The 19,648-nt window shown below is 36.7% G+C and overlaps 1 protein-coding gene across 2 annotated transcripts in view; it reads right to left on the reverse strand.

The window, feature by feature from the left end:
* The window catches only part of LOC121420493 (sortilin-related receptor-like), a 99,375-nt gene that overhangs the window by 60,007 nt on the left and 19,720 nt on the right, over positions 1-19,648 (reverse strand). For both annotated transcript variants that reach the window (XM_041615150.1, XM_041615149.1), the window contains exons 6-15: positions 13,432-13,512; positions 11,244-11,413; positions 9,419-9,632; positions 8,493-8,687; positions 7,273-7,361; positions 4,886-5,061; positions 3,862-4,051; positions 1,881-2,006; positions 1,128-1,210; positions 516-688 (exon numbers count right to left, since the gene is read on the reverse strand). In XM_041615150.1, the coding sequence (XP_041471084.1) occupies positions 516-688; positions 1,128-1,210; positions 1,881-2,006; positions 3,862-4,051; positions 4,886-5,061; positions 7,273-7,361; positions 8,493-8,687; positions 9,419-9,632; positions 11,244-11,413; positions 13,432-13,512 (1,497 nt within the window). The remainder of the gene's footprint in view (positions 1-515; positions 689-1,127; positions 1,211-1,880; positions 2,007-3,861; positions 4,052-4,885; positions 5,062-7,272; positions 7,362-8,492; positions 8,688-9,418; positions 9,633-11,243; positions 11,414-13,431; positions 13,513-19,648) is intronic.

Here is a 19,648-nt window from a genome sequence, read left to right on the forward strand (position 1 = left end):
CATTTGGGAACATTGATACCTGGGGAGCGTTTCAGCAAAAATTTTCCCCTAACAAGATGTCAGATCTGAAAACTTTCTTTGGTTTTGATTGGCCGAGATGCACAGTTCCTATGGTAACCATTAAATAAAACAGGGCTTGTTGGATGAAATATCCAACAAGTCCTTTCATGACATGCTAATAGGGGTCTGTTACATAAAGACTTACATCTACATAAATTTGATATTGTCGTAATAGCCAGGGATGCAGTCAAGGCCAGTACTTCCGAGTCACCAGGCAGCTACACATAACCTTCTCCAAGACACATTGTACATGTGACTGGGGCGGAGGCAAGAGGCCAGCAAAGCCTCGAACAACCCCGGTAACCTCGATTATGCACTTTGATCTCCGAAAGAGAAGAGGTCAAGGTCAGCATCCCAGGTCACTACAATGGTAACCTTGAATGATTGGCTGTGGGTCATGTTACCATGGCAACAGCGTTTTATCTGAAGAATATATTTTGCAGAACTTTACTTACATGTATTTCATGGAAGGTGTCTTCTGCATAGTAATAGCAATCATGGTCGACGTCGTAGTCGACGGCCGTAGCTAGTTGCAGGTTGTCAATTGGCAGTCGTTCATTGGTGCCATCGCTGAGGAAGTATCGGTGAATCTCTGTGCGTTCGGCATACAAAATAAACTCTGTGCTCTCTGAATGTTATAAAGGAAAGAGAAAGTGTAAGATTGCTTTTACACCGGTATGTGCACTGCTTTAGCTAATACATGTACAAAATAAATTCTGAGCTCTCTGTACGTTATAAAGTAAAGAAAAAAAGAAAGATTTCTTGGCACCCACAGAATGTGCACTGATTTAGGGAATACAATTTAATTCTGAGCTCTCTGTTCGTCATAAAGGAAAGAGAAAAAGTAAGATTTCTTTTGCACCCACAGTATGAGCACTGATTCAGATAACACATGTACAAAATGATATACAGAGCATAATAAATGCTGCTTTATTACTAACTATTATAACTGTATTGTAGTGGACTTGGCATTAGCTTCTGCACTATTCACATTAGGGGTAAGAGCATGGAAAGACCGACTGTACAACCAATGAAGTTATAGGTTGATTAGGGAGTCAGGGAGTTACCTGCAACTGGACATGACACTTGATCAGCCTCGTAGTATTTCTCATCACCTCCTTTGCAGGTATCCCCTTCCACTTTACGATATCTACAACAAAAAGACATAGATAGAGATTAGAAGCTTTGATGACAGAGGCCCGTATTCTGAAGTCGGGTTTAATTAAACTCAGGTTTAAAGTTGTGGTTTAAGTATGGACAGCCAATTGTTACATAATCACTAACAGTAGAGATATCCTACTTTCAGCTCATTTGGCTCTCAAATCATTCATAATTGTCTAGGAAAGAGCAGAGTAAACATAAGAAACATACAACTTAATAAAAATTTTGATACTTTTGGCTTCCCATACTAAAACCACAACTTTAAACCCGAGTTTAAGTTAAACCCGACTTCAGAATATGGGCCAGTGAATTTAATCAAGTTTTCATTATTGGTGGAGGTGCGGGTATTGGTGGTGGTGCAGGGAAAAGAATTACATTGAACTTGGGGCTAATTCACCTCCAAAATGCCCGCAAGAGCCAGGGCCAGGAAACTATTTCGTTGAAATTCCCATCGGGTCTAAACTGTAACACAATGTAAGCAAACTTGACCGGTGAAGTGAAAAAAAAGAAAAAGTTTTTTAATTGATTTTTCACTTGTGGTGGTGATGTTGAATGAACAATACAACCGGGTAATATAAGATATTATCATCCCCCAAATCAGTCAACAGTACTAAATATAAGTCAATACATGTAGTTCTAAATATGAATGAATTTCTTACCCCTTTGACCTCCTCCAGAATGTATCCTCTGGGCAGGGGTCTGGTTGAAGGGTAGGATCCCTCTCGTCCTCGGGATCCTTCTCACAGATATAACTGTTACCCTCATTCTCCATGAAACCAAAGTCACTGTTCAAATCAAGGATTGAAAATAAAGTTCAGCATAATAATAAATCAATATTAATAATCAGTTCTTGTATAGCGCATAACATATTATAAAAAAACGTCTCTATGCGCTTCCAAAGGACTTGGATATTATTACCCCGGCTGTAGCTCAAGCAGCCTTCAAACTGGGTGGAGTGCAGCACAATGTGGGTAAATTTCTTGCTGAAGGAAACTACACCATGGCTGGGATTTGAAGCCACGACCCTCTGTTTCAAAGTCCAGAGACTAGTCCAATGGGCCAAGACGCTCCAGCATAAAAAGTAGACTTCGGTATGATATTTTACTATCCAATTAACTCATGTGAGCATGTGCATACAGGGCCAAATAATGAACGATGTATGAGAAGACCCAATGGATATACCGCACTGAGGTCCGCAGGGCCAAGGGCGGTGTATGTATTCCTGAGACAAGGATAGATTTCATTGTTTCTGTCCCTCTCGCATACACATGCATTGCTGGTCTTATACTTTTGCTCCCCCTAAATACAGAGTTGCTCAAAATGCTACATGTATCACTAGATTAGACCAAGTGGGTGTTTCATAAAGCTGTTCGTAAGTTAAGATCGACTTTAAGAACTGGTGATCCTTTATGATCAATGGTATGTACTTATTAGCAATGGTTTAGTGCGTAAGAAAGGATCACCAGTCGTTCTTGAAGTAGCTCTTAACTTACGAACAGCTTTATGAAACGGCCCCCTGCATGTCCATGTAATCTGGATTGTGAGTCAAAAGATAGTAATATCAACAATACTGTACACGTGTAATTACAGAGTAATTAGCAAATGAAGATCAGTAACAAAATACTGAAAATGCTTGTCAAATTAAAGTGTGGTCCCATATGTTGCTTTCTCTCTTAGCTACACAAGGAAAAGCATGTGGTAATGAAATGATTAGAAACTCCAACAAACCTGAATTACTTTAATCAAACTTTGTTGTTCTAGACAAGCATTCAGGCATAATTATGATGAACACTTAAGGATTGCTTCCAACCATTTCATATCAAAGTCAGATAACAATATTAATAATAATAATAATGGTGGCCTCTTAAATGGTGCACAGTTCCACCTTTCAGTGGTCATGGCCCTTCAAGAAAAATAAACATACACACAAACAAAATGGGTGATTTCAAGTCCGGTGTTTGTCTTGGTGTCGGTGTTGGTGTTGAATTTCTGATTGCTTCCCTTATCTCCAAAACTTATTCAGAGTTTGTAAAACTGATCCAGATCACATTATTGACATCTCAACTACTAGTAGGTGACTTTTCGGGACCATCTTCATTTTGTGTTTGGTGTTAGAATCGTGTAAAAATTGACCTAACATCAACACCAAAAGGTCAACACCGTACTTGAAATCACCCAATACACATTCTAATAATAATAATTGGATTTATATCGCGCTTTTTCCAGAGGATACAAAGCGCTGTTAATTGCATGAGACAAGTTAAGGTTTATGTTTATATAAGTGTGTTTTGAGATGTTTTTTGAAGAGGTTAAGAGAAGAGAGGTTTCGAAGAGATGGAGGGAGTTTGTTCCAAGGACGGGGGGCAAGAGATTGAAAGGAGTTGAAACCGGCCTGTTTTCTGGATTTTGGAATTACATAGGAAGGAGCAGCAGTAGAACGAAGAGAGTAGGTAGATCTTTGTTGCTGAAATAATGAAGAAATGCAAGAAGGTAGTGTGGTTGACAGAGACTTATAGGTTTGAACAAGTATTCGATAATGTATTCTATCAGAAACAAGTAGCCAATGTAGTTCATTTAGAAGATGGGTAGCATGACGCCATTTTGGTTTTTGACATTCTATCCCCCTTCGCATGAACTCACCACTCGAAATCATCCCTATCACAGGAGCAGTTGACGGAAGAGATTGGTCTGTCGTAGTCCCGTCCATTGAAGCAGTCCGAATGAACGCGTCTCCTCTCATAGATGGTCTTCCTACCTAATAGACAGCTATGTTCAGGGAACTCTTCACCGGGCCACCATTGCTTGTAATCATCGTCCCCACAGACGGTAGCTGATTAGAAATATAATAACAACATATATCCACTCAAGGGTGTATAAAACAGCTACCATGTGCATATACAGAGTTGCCAACCCTTACGGAATATTAACCTGCATCCCCTCCTAATCACTAATATCCGGAGGAGAGACCTGCGGGTCAAAGTGACTCAGTTTGTTTTTCGTCTCCCAGGCACAGGTGACGCCAAACAAATAATACTAATACATCTGCTTGACATGACCGAAATTCAAATTAGAAGATGTAAAGACATAGTTTTCATATTCTGGTCTGAAAATATCCTAGCATAGTATGTTCGTTGGATTAAAACAAGTTTGTTTTTTTCAATAGTCACAATTTGTAACTTTTCATTAAAACAATTTGGCAGAAAGTTTGCATCACACATTCTACATCTAGGACTACAACATATTCTAAATTTTAAAAAGGGAATCACTAGGGTCATGCAGAACTTGACTATTGGCTTTATGATCAGGACTACCACAGAAATTTGAAAACAGAATTCTATGACATTTCTATGACATTTCCATGACTTTTCCATGACTAAATTGCTGCTTTCTATGATTTCCCGGGAGTTACACAGAATTTGGGATGTCACAAAACTGGGAAAAATGGAAATCATGAACATCAATAATAATAGAATATGATCACAGAGTATGAGAGTTGCGAGACAAGACAAACTGGAAAGCTGCCATAGCCAAGAGGTAAATGCAATGCCATGACTTTTCACAAATTTTCCGAATTCCCTGACTTTCCATGACCGCATATTTTTCAAGGATTTTCCATGACTGTTGGAACCCTGACGATACATCACCAGGGTTGGTTTCCACTTACAGAAGACATTTCTGAAGTTGATTTGTACTATAAGCCAAGAGTGTGTTTCAGTCTCGGATCCAAAGACTGTGAAGGTTAGAGTCTGTTCGCCTGGCTCGGTCATCAATCCATAAACATAGATCTTAGATTCTGAGAACGCCTCGGAATGCCAGGTCTCTCCTTCATTCACGCTGTATCTGCAAGGGAAAATTGACAGAGACGATATTGTTAAACGCATACATTCGTAATTCCGACACATCGTTATTCCGAAGTTTTAAATATTCCAAAGGTTCGTTATTCCGAAGGTTCGTTAGTCCGAAAACAAAATGAGGTTCGTATTTCAAAAGACTTGTTCTTCCAAACACGAAATGAGGTTCGTAATTCCAAAGGTTCGTTAGTCCGAAAACGAAATAAGGTTCGTTAGTCTGTAAACAAAATAAGTTTGTAATTCCAAAGGTTCGTTCGTCCGAAAACGTAATGAGGTTCGTAGTTCCAAAGGTTCATTAGTACAAAAATTGACAGAGAGGATGTTGTTAAAAAGCTCTTGGGAATATTTCATGAAAGAATTCATAATTGTGGTAACTGCCATGTTAATAAGGCACACCAAATTGAAATTAACTTTTCCAAAAGTAGTTACTACAGAGGCAAAGCTAAAATAGGAAATAAATATTTATACAAGTGGAATGCCTCTGGCCGTCTCACCTGCATCACGCGGTTCAATATAGCAGCAGTGCTCACTTTGAATACTACTCTAACTCGCACAAGATGTTCAGTGATACATGGTTACTCTTATTTCCCTTTTTTATGAACTAGACCAATAAACTTACAGAGATATGATGGTTATTCAACAAAAAACCCCAACATGGCCAAAGTTCATTGACCTTACATGACCTTTGACCTTGATCATGTGACCTGAAACTTGAACAGGATGTTCAGTGATACTTGATTACTCTTATGTACAAGTTTCATGAATCAGATCCATAAACTTTCAAAGTTATGATGGTAATTCAACAGATACACCCAATTCGGCCAAAGTTCATTGACCTTTGACCTTGGTCATGTGACCTGAAACGCGCACAGGATGTTCAGTGATACTTGATTACTCTAATGTCCAAGTTTAATGAACTAGACCAATAAACTTTCAAAGTTATGATGGTAATTCAACAGATACCCCCGATTCGGCCAAAGTTCATTGACCCGAAATGACCTTTGACCTTAATCATGAGACCTGAAACTTGCACAAAATTTTCAGTGATGCTTGATTACTATTATGTCCAAGTTTCATGAATCAGATCCATAAACTTTCAAAGTTATGATGGGAATTCAACAGATATCCCCAATTCGGCCAAAGTTCATTGACCCTAAATGACCTTTGACCTTGGTCATGTGACGTGAAATTCATGCAGGATGTTCAGTGATACTTGATTAACCTTATGTCCAAGTTTCATGAACTAGGTCCATATATTTTCTAAGTTATGATGACATTTCAAAAACTTAACCTCAGGTTAAGATTTCAATGTTGATTCCTCCAACATGGTCTAAGTTCATTGACCCTAAATGACCTTTGACCTTGGTCATGTGACATGAAACTCTAATAGGATGTTCAGTAATACTTGATTAACCTTATGGCCAAGTTTTATTAACTAGGTCCATATACTTTCTAAGTTATGACATCATTTCAAAAACTTAACCTCAGGTTAAGCTTTGATGTTGACGCCGCTGCCGCCGTCGCCGTCGGAAAAGCGGCACCTATAGTCTCACTTTGCTTCGCAGGTGAGACAAAAACAGGCTCTTGATTAACTTACACTTAGAAACACTAATATATTGATATTGATATGAATTAAATGACTAATTGAATAATTGACTGATCAATTCATTTATTGGACCATTCATTCATTCATTCATTACTCTATTACTTAACTGATTACTTGGCAGCATTTTATAACAACATTATATGATGGCATTTTATAACATCAACTTACTTGACAGCATTTGCATTGTTTAATTACTTCACAACATTTTATGACATCAACTTGCTTGAAAGCAAATTAGAACATAACCTTACTTAATGGCAATTAATAACAAAACCCTACTTGGCAGCATTTTACCAATTTATACTTGACATCAAATCAAATTTATACTTGACAGCATTTATGATATTAGATGACAGCATTTGATAATATCAACTGACATCATCAAATGACATCAACTTACTTGACAGCATTCGCATTGTTTCATTACTTCACAACATTTTATGACATCAACTTGCTTGACAGCAAATTAGAACATAACCCTACATAACAGCATTGTATAACATCAAATTTATACTTGACAACATTTACAATATAAGATGACAGCATTTGATAGTATCAGCTGACATTTGACACCATTAAATGACATCAACTTACTTGACAGCATTTGTATCTCCTCTCTGTTCTACAGCTGTAACCACACCCCCATGGTCTCCAAATGCAAAGAAATGATTGCCACGCAACACCTTCATACAATAAATACAAACACATAAGAAGCCAATTAAAGATTTATTCAATTCATAAGGGCGATTCCATACGTGTCGTACAGGACATTTTGTCAACAATTTCTAGTCTCTTAGCTGATTGCTTGAGCAATGAAAAATTATTTTTGGTCACTTATAAAGTTATAGTGGGTAGTCATGTGAAAAACTGATTACCAACAAAAAAATATTTGATTATGGCTGAATTAAGGGTGAAAATGTTGTGTGTTGTACAGGACTCAGAAATTATGGCTGAATTAAGGGTGAACATGTTGTGTGTTGTACGGGACTCAGAAATGTCCTGTACGACAAACAACATTTTCACCTCCAATTCACTCATGGACAGCATATATTTTGTTGGTTGTCATCTTGTCATATGTCGACCCAGTAGTACTCTATAGCTACCACAAAACAAGTTGAAGTTCTTCGTTTGTTTGGACAATAAGTATAATAAATAAAAATGTTGCGAAAATAGCTGATTTTACTAGCAAGGAATCGACTATAACACACAGTACATGGGGGAAACCAATAACATGTGATGTCATAAAATTCATAATGTTGCTATCACAAAAGTGTATTTTAAGCAAACTTCCATTCATTTATTTCTCCTGGGTTTTTTTCTGCTTGTCTTCACACATAATTTGCTGCCTGGAACTGAAGAGCAACAGAATATTATAAGGAAATTTTCGATTTGCGCGTCAACTAGTGGACTGCGACGAAAGTATGTCATGATAGTCTTTGTGTTGTGGGCATACAAAGTCAGTCGAGCACATGATTGGAAGACACTGAGCATGTGCAAGCCATTTTTGACACGTCAACATCATGACAACCGTGGATTTTGCTCAGATCACGCTCGTTTGAAATGTGGTAAACGAGCAATCAAATCCTTGCCCACTGATTGAAGCCACGTGGTGATTTACTCCAGCAGTACTGTACACCATAAACACAAAGCAGACTTGTATGACGCACTTTCATCACAGTCCACTAGTTGACGTGCAAAACAAAAACTCGCTAATATCAACATGATGCTGTATCTATTTTCTTTCAAGCAATTCCAAGGGAAACAATCGTGTTTCAAAATGAATCTTCCTCTTTATTTGCTTTCCGTGATCTCACCTCGTACCACGAAGCCCCAGCCGTTGCTGAGAGGTAGACGTTGAATCCCATTGTTTCGTTTCCAAGAAGTGTCTTGCCGACCTTACCCGTAGCAAGGATCAGACCAGGAGCTGAGGACTTGGAGAGGATTGGGATGGTGCGAGATCCTGGAGCTAACTGACTGAACCTCTGAGAGAGATGTAAAGAACATCCTTCCTGATAGGGTTAAAGAGAGAAAGAGAGAGAAAGGATTAGACCAGGAGCTGAGGACTTGGACAGGATTAGGATGGTGTGAGTTCCTGGAGCTAATCTCAGAGAGAAATGTAGAGAGCATCCTTGCTGATAGGGTTAAAGAGAAAGAGAGAAAGGATTAGACCAAGGGCTGAGGATTTGGAGATGACTGGGATGGTACGAAATCCTGGAGCTAATCTCTGAGAGAGATGTTGAGACCATCCTTCCTCATAGGATTAAAGAGAGAGAAAGGATTAGACCAGGAGCTGAGGACTTGGAGAGGATTGGGATGGTATCAGATCCTGGAGCTAACTGACTGAACCTCTGTGAGAGATGCAGAGAACACCCTTCCTGATACATGTAGGTGCAAAAAGAGGAAGCAAAAGCATTGATGGGATTGTTACAATCCCTGAGATGCAGTGGGTAACTGCCAAAAATTTAATGATCATAGCACAATTTTTTAGGATCGATTGCATAGAGCACAATGCACTATCAATCACAAAAATAAGTTCTACAATTAAATTCAAGGATCAATTGCAAACACTGCATCAATGAAAATCACTGACTGTTTCTTGAAATGATCCCCAAGGCTTGGTAACACAAAGCTTAGAAATTGATAAAAGAACAGCTTTTAGGATCGATTGCATAGAGCACAATGTACTTTCAATAACAAAAATCAATTGTATGATCAGTCTGTTTTCTTGTGAATGACTCACCCAGGGGTTGCAGTTGTATGGATTGCCATCAACATCATTCAAAGGAGCAGGGACCGGGAACCACTCTCCACCCTTATCAAAGGTACCATACGTAGCCATGTTCTCGGCAGTGTAGGAGGACGAGGAGTCGGTGTTCAGGAGGACATTGGCTGCATAGATCCCACGCAGTCCGTCCACCTTGTGGAAGTCTGCAAAGGGTTCGTCGGCATACCGGCTGCAAAAAGTAAAGGAATCTCATTGGGTGATGTAAAGTTCAGTGTTGACCTTCTGGTGCTGGTGTTAGGTCAATTTTCTCATGATTATAACACCAAATAAAATGAAATGTTCTGTTTCTTTAGTTGTTTTTTTTTTTATTTTTTTGTAGCTTTTGGTACTGGTATTTTTTGTATTTTGTCTTTTTTTAATTAATTCTTGTTGTTGTATTTTTTATCATGTTTTTATACTGTACAATTTGAATATGACTTTGGAAATAAATGAATTGAATTGAATTGAAAAAGATGGGCCTGAATAGTCACTCACTAGTAGTCGAGATGTCAATAATGTGATCTGGATCAGTTTTACAAAGTCTGAATAAGTTTTGGAGCTAGGGGAAGCAATCCAAATTTAAACACCAACACTAAGGCCAACAACGGACTTGAAATCACCAAATGAGGAATCAAAATCTAAAACAATCCTTACAAGTAAATACATTAGTTTACCTAGTTTACCGTACTCACCAAACAAGCCATCATTACAGACATCATTCTTGTGAAGACATTTCAATCTTACACATTCCAAAAGTTGTTTAAAAAAGAATGGATAAAGCTAGCTTTGATTTTTTTTGGGGGGGTCCCAAAGAGTGGAATAATTTGCATGAACATCTACAGTATGATCTTGTACATCAGTGGAATCATTAAAGAGAAATCTACTATTCTCCTACTGTATCAATATTGGAGAGCTGTGCTTGATTATGCACTGTATATTAGTATCAAGTTTTATTGTGCAGGGCTACTTCTCACTTACTACCTAAATTAATTACATTGGATAAGCTTTAAAGCCTGTGTATAGCTTTGGTAAAGGGTCAATAATGTGATTGATAATCGAATATCATCTAATATGACAGTCTTACTGAAGCGTAGAGACCGTTAGATATTTTTCCAACTGCACTTCTCTGAGAAAATTTCAAATATTCAAATCTTGGATATATAGCGCCCTCTCTCAGCGATGTTTGTTTTAAATTTTAAAAAATGGGCATTCAAGCACTTATCTTATAATTTAGTGATTAGATATCCAAAAGTTACAAAGAACATATCTTGAAAATTTCAGCCCATTCCATGATTTGGAATAGGATTTAATTGAAAGACAAAAACACACAGATATTTTAATTTGATCGGGTGACCCGATCAAGTTAAATTTCCATGTAAAATCGCAAAATTTATCCTGCAAAACACATTTTCATTTCATATCCTCCACATCATAACTGTTATAGGGCATATCCAATCATATTAGCTAGCAATGAATTTGAATAGTGATAGGTGCATTTTGGTGGATTTACCAAAACTATCCACAAGCTTTAACGTGGCAGTGAAAAGGGGATTTTTCTGGGCTTTTTTTAATTTCCAGGGCTTTTTTTTAGCATTTTGAGGCAAAGCTAACCAGAGCCCCTGCATAGTTTTTTACCCAGGTCTACAACACAGGGGCCGCGGAACGACTTTCAAAGTGGTGGGGCTGACCATGCAAAAAATTACAATCATATGGTCATTTTTACGTTTTTGTACATGGTTTTGGATAAAAGTGGGGGCTGAAGCACCCCAGCCCCCCTGCTTCCGCTATCCATGCAACATACCTTAGCCAGGTGTCTTTGCCCACACCTTCAGGGTTGTAGTAGGAGATGTTCATGAGTGAGAGAGCGAATTCTACTCCCCGAGCCTCAGAGATGTAGAGATTGGTCTGAAGGTTCTGGTGATGCACGCAGACAAAGACCTGTTCCTCGGATGCATCGGCAATGTAGAACTCCTGAGAGATAAGAGAGTATAATCTAGGTTGAAGGACAAGTCCACCCTAACAAAAACTTGATTTGAATAAAAAGAGAAAAATTTAACAAGCATAACACTGAAAATTTCATCAAAATCGGATGTAAAATAAGAAAGTTATGGCATTTTAAAGTTTCACTTATTTTCAACAAAATAGTTATATGAACGAGCCAGTTTCATCCAAATGAGAGAGTTGATGACATCACTCACTCACTATTTCTTTTGTATTTTATTATATGAAATATGAAATATTGTTATTTTCTTGTCATTGTCATGTGAAATGAAGTTTCATTCCTCCCTGAACATGTGGAATTCCATTATTTTAACATTTTGTGCTTCAGGCAAGGAGGTCCTAATCGTCAAATTCGTAAAAATTGAAATATTGTATAATTCAAACAATAAAAAACAAAAGAAATAGTGAGTGACATCATCGACTCTCTCATTTGGATGTAACTGGCTCGTTCATATAACTATTTTGTTGAAAATAAGCGAAACTTTGAAGTGTCATAACTTTCTTATTTTACATCCGATTTTGATGAAATTTTCAGCATTGTGCTTGTCTGATTTTTCTCTACTGATTCAAATCAACATTTTTCTGAGGTGGACTTAAAGATTATATTCTTGACAATACTGGGGGTGTTTCACAAAGATTTTCTTTTTAAGTATGACTTAGAGTCACACTTAAATGCCAATGCGTACATGATACATGTATGTAACGCGCAGTCTTATCGATTAGTACGCAGTAGTGGGCGTCCTCTTGGCATAAATCTGACCAATGCAGCCATGCCTTATATAATGCAGGCAACTAGGCATTTAAGTGGGACTCTAAAGTCATACTTTAATCTTTGCGAAACACCTCCAAATCTGAGCTTTCGAAGGTCTGCTCCTCTGTCCTGTTTTTATACAAAGTATAAAGGTAGATTCAAATCAAACACAAATACAACTGATCTTGTTGAGAGAGGGTGCTACAATGTACATAACTTTTTAGAAGCACTTGCCCAATCGCAAGCACTTTGGGCAAGTAACTTTTTAAATAGTTGGAATATACTTGCCTAAAATCTATTTCACTTGCCCGAAAATATCCTTGAAAAAAAGTTTTACCTCTTCAAAAGAAAGTTTTTTTGCGGGGCAAATAAGAGAGTCGGGCAAGTGTTCTAAAGTAAAGACAAAACTACTTGCCCGAATTGGGCAAGCAAAATTCTCGCAGTAGAAATTAGGGTTGATATGATATTGACCCTAATTCTGGTTATGGCAGGCAAGATAAAATCCCTTTGGAAAAAGAAATGCATTAACCAGGTCGATCAGTTCATGTCAAAATGTTTATAAAACCGCAAAACTTTCTTTTGAAGAGGTAAAACTTATGTAGCACCCTGTGAGAGATGGGAATTTTAGATTAAACTCAAATTCAGCTCGCTCTGAACCTATCACAGCTCTTTGGAAGATGTGGCTCTGGTTCTTCTAAAAAGCAGCACTTGGAGAACGCCGACTATGTTGACCTGGGTCCCGTAACACAAAGGTTAGCGATTAAACGCCAATTCAAACGAACCTTTCTGATTGGTTACTAGTCAGTCTGAGCAAAAAATGCGAATGCAACAATGATTTTGATAGGCCATTTCATTAAACCTTTCTCATCTAATCTCTTACAAATTCCAGTTGCTAAGAAATCATGCGGGGAGCGGGCCTTTGCTCATGCAGGACCTAGCCTGTGGAACTCTCTCCCACACAGTTTGAAAACCCAGACTTCAGTGACCACCTTCAAGGGCAACCTGAAAACTTACCTGTATAAAAGTGTTTTTTTGATAGACATGACTTATTGTATTACATACATAATAGTTTTTGTTGTTCTGCTCTGAAGCGCCTTGAGCATCTAATCAAGATGGAAAGTGTGCTATATAAATCTTATGTATTATTATTATTATTATTATTGGGCCCTGACATTTTTATTACTTAGCACAGGTTGGGGGTGGACCAGCGATTTACTGGAAGGGGTTTATTACTTACCCTGTTTGGAACAGTAAAAGGAAACTGGGCCGTCCTGAAAGAACCTCTATCGTGAGATACCAAAAGCTCCAATTCATCCTCCTGAAGAAAATGAGTGAAAGAATGAAACATCATGAGAATAGGATAACGGGACAGCACAGGAGAGCGTTTCATGAACACACTGTCATGTCAGTGCAAGAACGCCCTTAACACCATACTTAAACTCGTCGCATGCAAGCAAAAAACGTGCTTAGGAGCACATAAAGGTGACCGCACACCTTACGATTGGTCCGCGACTCAAGTTTGGAATAAAACGTAGTATAATTTGATGCTAATATTGAGACTTGGAATATCTTATTGTGTAATGTTCGAAATTATCGTACGAATACCTATGATCAAAGCTGTGACTATGCTATCATCCTTATTAGAATAAAATCAAATTTGATATCTAGTCGTAATGACATCATAGCAGGCGTAAGATTGGCTACGATTTGAAACTAATTTGGCCTTTACTCAAAAATAAAGGCTTGCAATCTTTCAAAATGGTTATAGTAGTATTCTTTCAATTGATTCTAACCTCAAATAAAATGATATGTTCCATTCACATTTTAAGAAAATGATCAAAATGCGATTTGTTCCAAAATCGGATCGCGAACAGTCGTAAGGTGTGCGGTAGCCTTAAAGTGCATTGTGTATAATAAAGGAGTTTCTGCACCGATGCACTATGTGGAAATATTTTACTAAGGACGTTCTTGCACCAATACAACAAAACAGTAAGTGATTTTCACTGATTATTTGTTACAAGCTACTGAAATCCTTGCATCTGATTGGCTCAGTTCAAGTTTGTTAGTGAAAACCACTGACGATGCTTTTTGAGACACCATCTATAGGGGCTGTCTCTTTTTTTCAACAAGCCAAGAATGTGTCCAAATCTAATTGTTTTTACAAGTAATTAAGTTCGCTGGTTCAAAAGGAACATTATTCACAATGGCCACATTTTTATTTCTCTTTTCCTCTTTTTTATATCTTTTTACATGTATTTTCCTTTTTTGCTTGTATTTACTGATTGTGATTGATGCATCTTTCTTCATCTTTTTATCGTTTTGTTGCATAGTATGCATTTTCTTCATTCTTCTTACTTCTGTGCACTTTTCAAACGATAAGGTATAAACATGACCCCTTGCTTACATGTACATACCAACTACAAGTTCAAGGTACAAGTGCCCAAAGATAACACAAAAATCAAAACACATATGATATGACACCAACATCAAACATAATTCTACAAATATTTCATATTATAAGATATCATCTGGGCAATTTGATAAATAACTGGTATACATGTAGAGGTCGAATTCTGGACCATTATTTAATGTATGTACATAAAAAATATATTTCCATACTTTCATTATTCATTGAAGATAATCTAATTGGCTTTAAAGAGAAATGCCAGTAGTTGCAGTAAACACTGATTTCATGAGAAAGTCTGTAAAACCAGCCTTAATCGTTAGTATATCATCGAGGATCTAGCTCTGGTACAGTTACATAAACTGAACTCTGTGAAATCTTGAAATCTACGCTGAAAAATGTTCCCACTGAAGATTACCAACACAGATAGGCACACGTGGGACAGTGTATTATTATTGCTGGAATAAAGACCCGACGGAAGAGACCGAATGCGCGCTTATTTCTCAGCAATTACACAATTTCTTCCAGAATCCTTTGGCACATATTTTTAAATTCATACAAACAGACACTTGGGTGGTCATTATATTAGATTCTGTAAAAAGTCATTTTTGAGATCGTTACCAGAACTGGTATTTATCTTTATTAATGCAACATGTATAGTGTATATGTACATGTACATGTATGTCATTTCAATCAGTAACATACAGTACCTGGGAATATTTTTCCTGGTATCGCATCGCAATTTGCTCAACATTTTTGAAAGACTGCTATGTATGAAGACTTTTGTACCGGTATGTATTTTTACATAGGACTCTACAGTCATACTAATACCCCTTTCATAAACCCAATTATGCGGCTAATAGCAGCATAATTTGGTCGTAAAATTGGAGGAGGACCAGAGTTATCCGCATTATTTTGATGCTGCTATTATCCGCATAATAGCAGCATCGGGACAAGATTTTGAGTTTATGAACGCATTTCCAAATAATGCGGATAATTGCGATGGTGCGGTCACAAGGTCACCCTTTTCCAACACAAACCGCATTGGAGGGGGCGTGTCCAGTTGTCATGACGATTATCCGCCTTTTTCAGGACGGGCGCTGGTAAAAATAATGCGGCTTATTTTCGGAGTTTGTGAACGCAATTTTTATTGAATTATCCGCATTACTCTTAGGCGGCTAATTGGAGGATGGGTTTATGAAAAGGCTATCTGTTGAGAGCTTTTCTCTAGTGAATAAAAATGCTAAATTCAAAATTGTAAAGCAAAATTATGCTCTCAGTCCTGTACAGCTAATACATATAAATATTTTCAGTTTTGATTCTGATACATCACACATGTAAGGATGCACAAAAGGACCTTGTTTTCATGACAATATAATGAAACAGAAATTCTAGCAACCTCTTTCTTGCCAAATAAGGGAATAAAAGACCATGACATGAAATTCACCTCATACAGTACTGTATACATGTATATCCAATCAAAAATATTTTTTAAAACTCATTACAAAATCAGAAAAGAAGAAAAAGACTTGTAGAGTAGTAGAACATCTTTAAAAAAAAATACAAGGCCAAATTCTAACACTTGGCTTTAATATGGTCCTTTAATATGGTCCTATGGTAATTTGCATTGTAATACTTGATTGGCATTATCAATAAAATCTGAAAAACAGTGGCTGATCTTCATCACCAAAAGAGAATAAATGATGATTATCATTTGGAACATGACATCCCAACTTCACAATTATTACTGCACGGACATGACGTGATGATGATCATCTATATGTGGAACTGTATGTACTATGCAATACATGTTGTAGATACATGCATTACTGACTGTAATAGTCGTTGATGTGAACGTGCATCGTTGCTATGGCACTGTGGGTGCACGATTTCATGCATGTATCGCTAAATAAAATGACCTGTTCATCTCCCACCCATTTTCAACAGATACACATTACAAGGGCATGTGTGCGTGGGTCTTGAAATGTTTTCATGTTCTATTCATGAGCTATTATCATATCTATCACTGGCTGATAAAACCCAATTTACAATTAAAAGATAACAAAAAAGATAGCAAAATAAGAATTATAACAATGAGAGCAACATTGTATCTCATAACAGGTCATGACACACTGTATAAAAGGAGAATATAATTTTGATTATTATTATTAGTATTATCATTATCATTATTACTATTATTATTATTATTATTATTATAGATTTTATTTAATTATAATAACATTAAAAAAATAGTAATAAAAATAATAATAATCATTATAAGAGTAAAAATAATAATATACCTCTGATAATGGCAATAATTGGATATTTTTTCTTAGCCTTTTTTAAGGATAAAATGTGTTGTTTCAGGCATAATTTAGCAAGTTTATAATTGTAAGATTTGCTTTACATGAATAGATCTGGGCCCTGTTGTACAAAGAGTTATGATTGATCCGATCAATCGTAACTCTATGGAAATCCATCAGTGTCACAATTTTTTCTACGAAAAATTTGCACAATGTCCTTTTTATGCAAAGAGAAGCGCTGTGAATTTTCAAGAAAACAATGATTGCATGAATATACATCATATTTTGAACAAACATGCATATTAAGAGATGTTGACGTTGCTGGCCGTCCATAGTTGCGATTGATCGGATCAATCGTAACTCTTTGTACAACGAGGCCCAGGATTTTAAGAGACCTTTCGAACCCTAAATTCAACAGAAAGTACATGTAAACACTGACCTATTTTTTTTTAGTTTAAATACATACAGGGAAATAAATGAATAGACCATTTTCTCAGATTTCAGCAAAAGACACAATGCCCCATGACAATGGTTACTTATTCTTTATTAAAAAGGGTATTTTTCAGACCCGTATGTTTAGTCATGCATAATGCTTTCTATACATACTCCATGCTGTGTATGACACAAAAGCTATTAAGGGGTGGCACAAAACATGGTTCAGAGAAAAGATACTGTACAGTATGATTTTAATATACAGTACAGGTAAAGTGAACTATAAATGTAGCATTTGAAATCGAAATTAGTTTAACACAGGAATACAAGTGCATTAAATATCGACTTCCCCAATAAAGTCATCATAACCTTCCCCAAGTTAAAAAAAAATAAGGAAAGACTTTTATTTCTAAAACATGACCCACATAATGATGTATGGTGGTTTACTTTACCTAGAAATAATAGAAAAATTATGATGATGAGGAAGAGGTGGAGGAGGAGAAGCAGGGGGAGGAGGAAGATGATGTTATTGATGTCGTTGTTGCTGTTGTTGTTGTCATTGTTGTTAATTTTTGTTGTTGTTGGATTTTGTCGTCATTGTTATCGTCGTTGTTAATGATGATGATGATGGTGATGGTGATGGTGATGATGATAATGATGATGATGATGATGATGATGCTAATGATGATAATTATGATGATGATGATGGCGATGATGGTGATGATGATGATGATGATAATGATGATGATGATAATGATGATGATGATGATGATGACGATGTTGTTGATGATGAGGGTTGATGATGATGAAGATATATTTCTAATAATAAAAAAAGACAACAGCAACAATCATGTAAATAAGGTATACCAACTCTGCAAAATAAAATGAAAAAATAGAGTTAAATTGATAAAAACAATCATGATGTTTCTCTCAGTTTTCCAATAACAATGCAATTCTTTCCATTAGGTTTAGTGCTACTATTTGAAATGGGAATGAAAGCCATGATGTAAATCAAACCTAAATCCACCGTTTTCTTTATAAACCTTTGTCTGGAAGCCGACGCTATTGGACCAGATCATCAATCAGCCATTCATTGTCAAGGTAGCAAATGTGGACGGCTCTTTGATAACAGACTCTTTGGTAATATTGAAAAGGTGGTGTTGTTCATGCCAATGTTAGGGGAGACCGGGGTATAGTTGGAACGCGGGGTAAGTTGAAACATTGTAATTTTCTTAAAAGCCTGTAAAATAAATTTATGCAATACTGCCCTCAATTTATTATTGCAATAATCATTCAACACTGTTTTATTAATAGCAATAAATTGAGGGCAGTATTGCATAAATTCATTTCACAGGCGTTTAAGAAAATTACAATGTTTCAACTTAATACCCCGCGTTCTAACTATACCCCGGTCTCCCCTATACTAGTACATGTATATCATACATATCAAGAGTGAGTGGAATGTCTCCTAATAATTTGATGCCTTTTTTCTCCTTTCTGGCTACATCCTGCTTCCCGCCCTCTCAACTCTGCCATTACTTTACTTTTAAACAATTTTTTTTATTTTCTATTTTCCTATATTTCTGGAATACATTATTATTTTTCATATTCATATTGATGCTGAATTACAAGACTGTGAATAAGTCTTCTTTTATGGTAGCGTACAATGGAAATATAATACTTTCCTTTAATTTTACCTGAGAATGCTGTCTTTAATGCATGTAGGGGAAGGCAGGGTAAGTTGTGACAGTTTTTGCTTTCTGCATGTTAGAATTGATATGATTAATAATCTTGTCGAAATAAGTACCTTGCCTTGAAATTTAATTCTTCTGAAATATTTTCCACCTATATATAACTGTCTATCCTCACACTGAAAGTCATCGTGACCTTTGAAAAAAACTAAGTCAAATGGCTCAACTTGCCCCATATATGGGGTAAGTTTGAGCCACCTTCTGGGGTAAGTTGAGCCACAAAAACTATGTACAAAATGTATGAGAGGAGAACCAGCATGTCAATTTTTTTAAAGTCTTTTCACTTGCTAATTCTCTATAAATACTAACATCCTTTAAAAGGAAAAGAGCAGTCATGTAAATTTGCTCCTTTCAGCCAGCATTTCAATCGATTTTTATGGTTTGTTTTTTAAGATACATTACCATAGGAATTACCATGGCTCAACTTGCCCCATGCTGTTTGGCTCAACTTACCCCAGTCCGAACTTAGTGCAATAATTTTGTATCCACACATTTATGCATCCATCATATATAAAAGACTATGACAAGAATGAAGATCCATGCCTGGACTAATAATGTTGTTAT

This window comes from Lytechinus variegatus, chromosome 8 (assembly GCF_018143015.1).
Source record: "Lytechinus variegatus isolate NC3 chromosome 8, Lvar_3.0, whole genome shotgun sequence".
NCBI lineage: Eukaryota > Metazoa > Echinodermata > Echinoidea > Temnopleuroida > Toxopneustidae > Lytechinus > Lytechinus variegatus.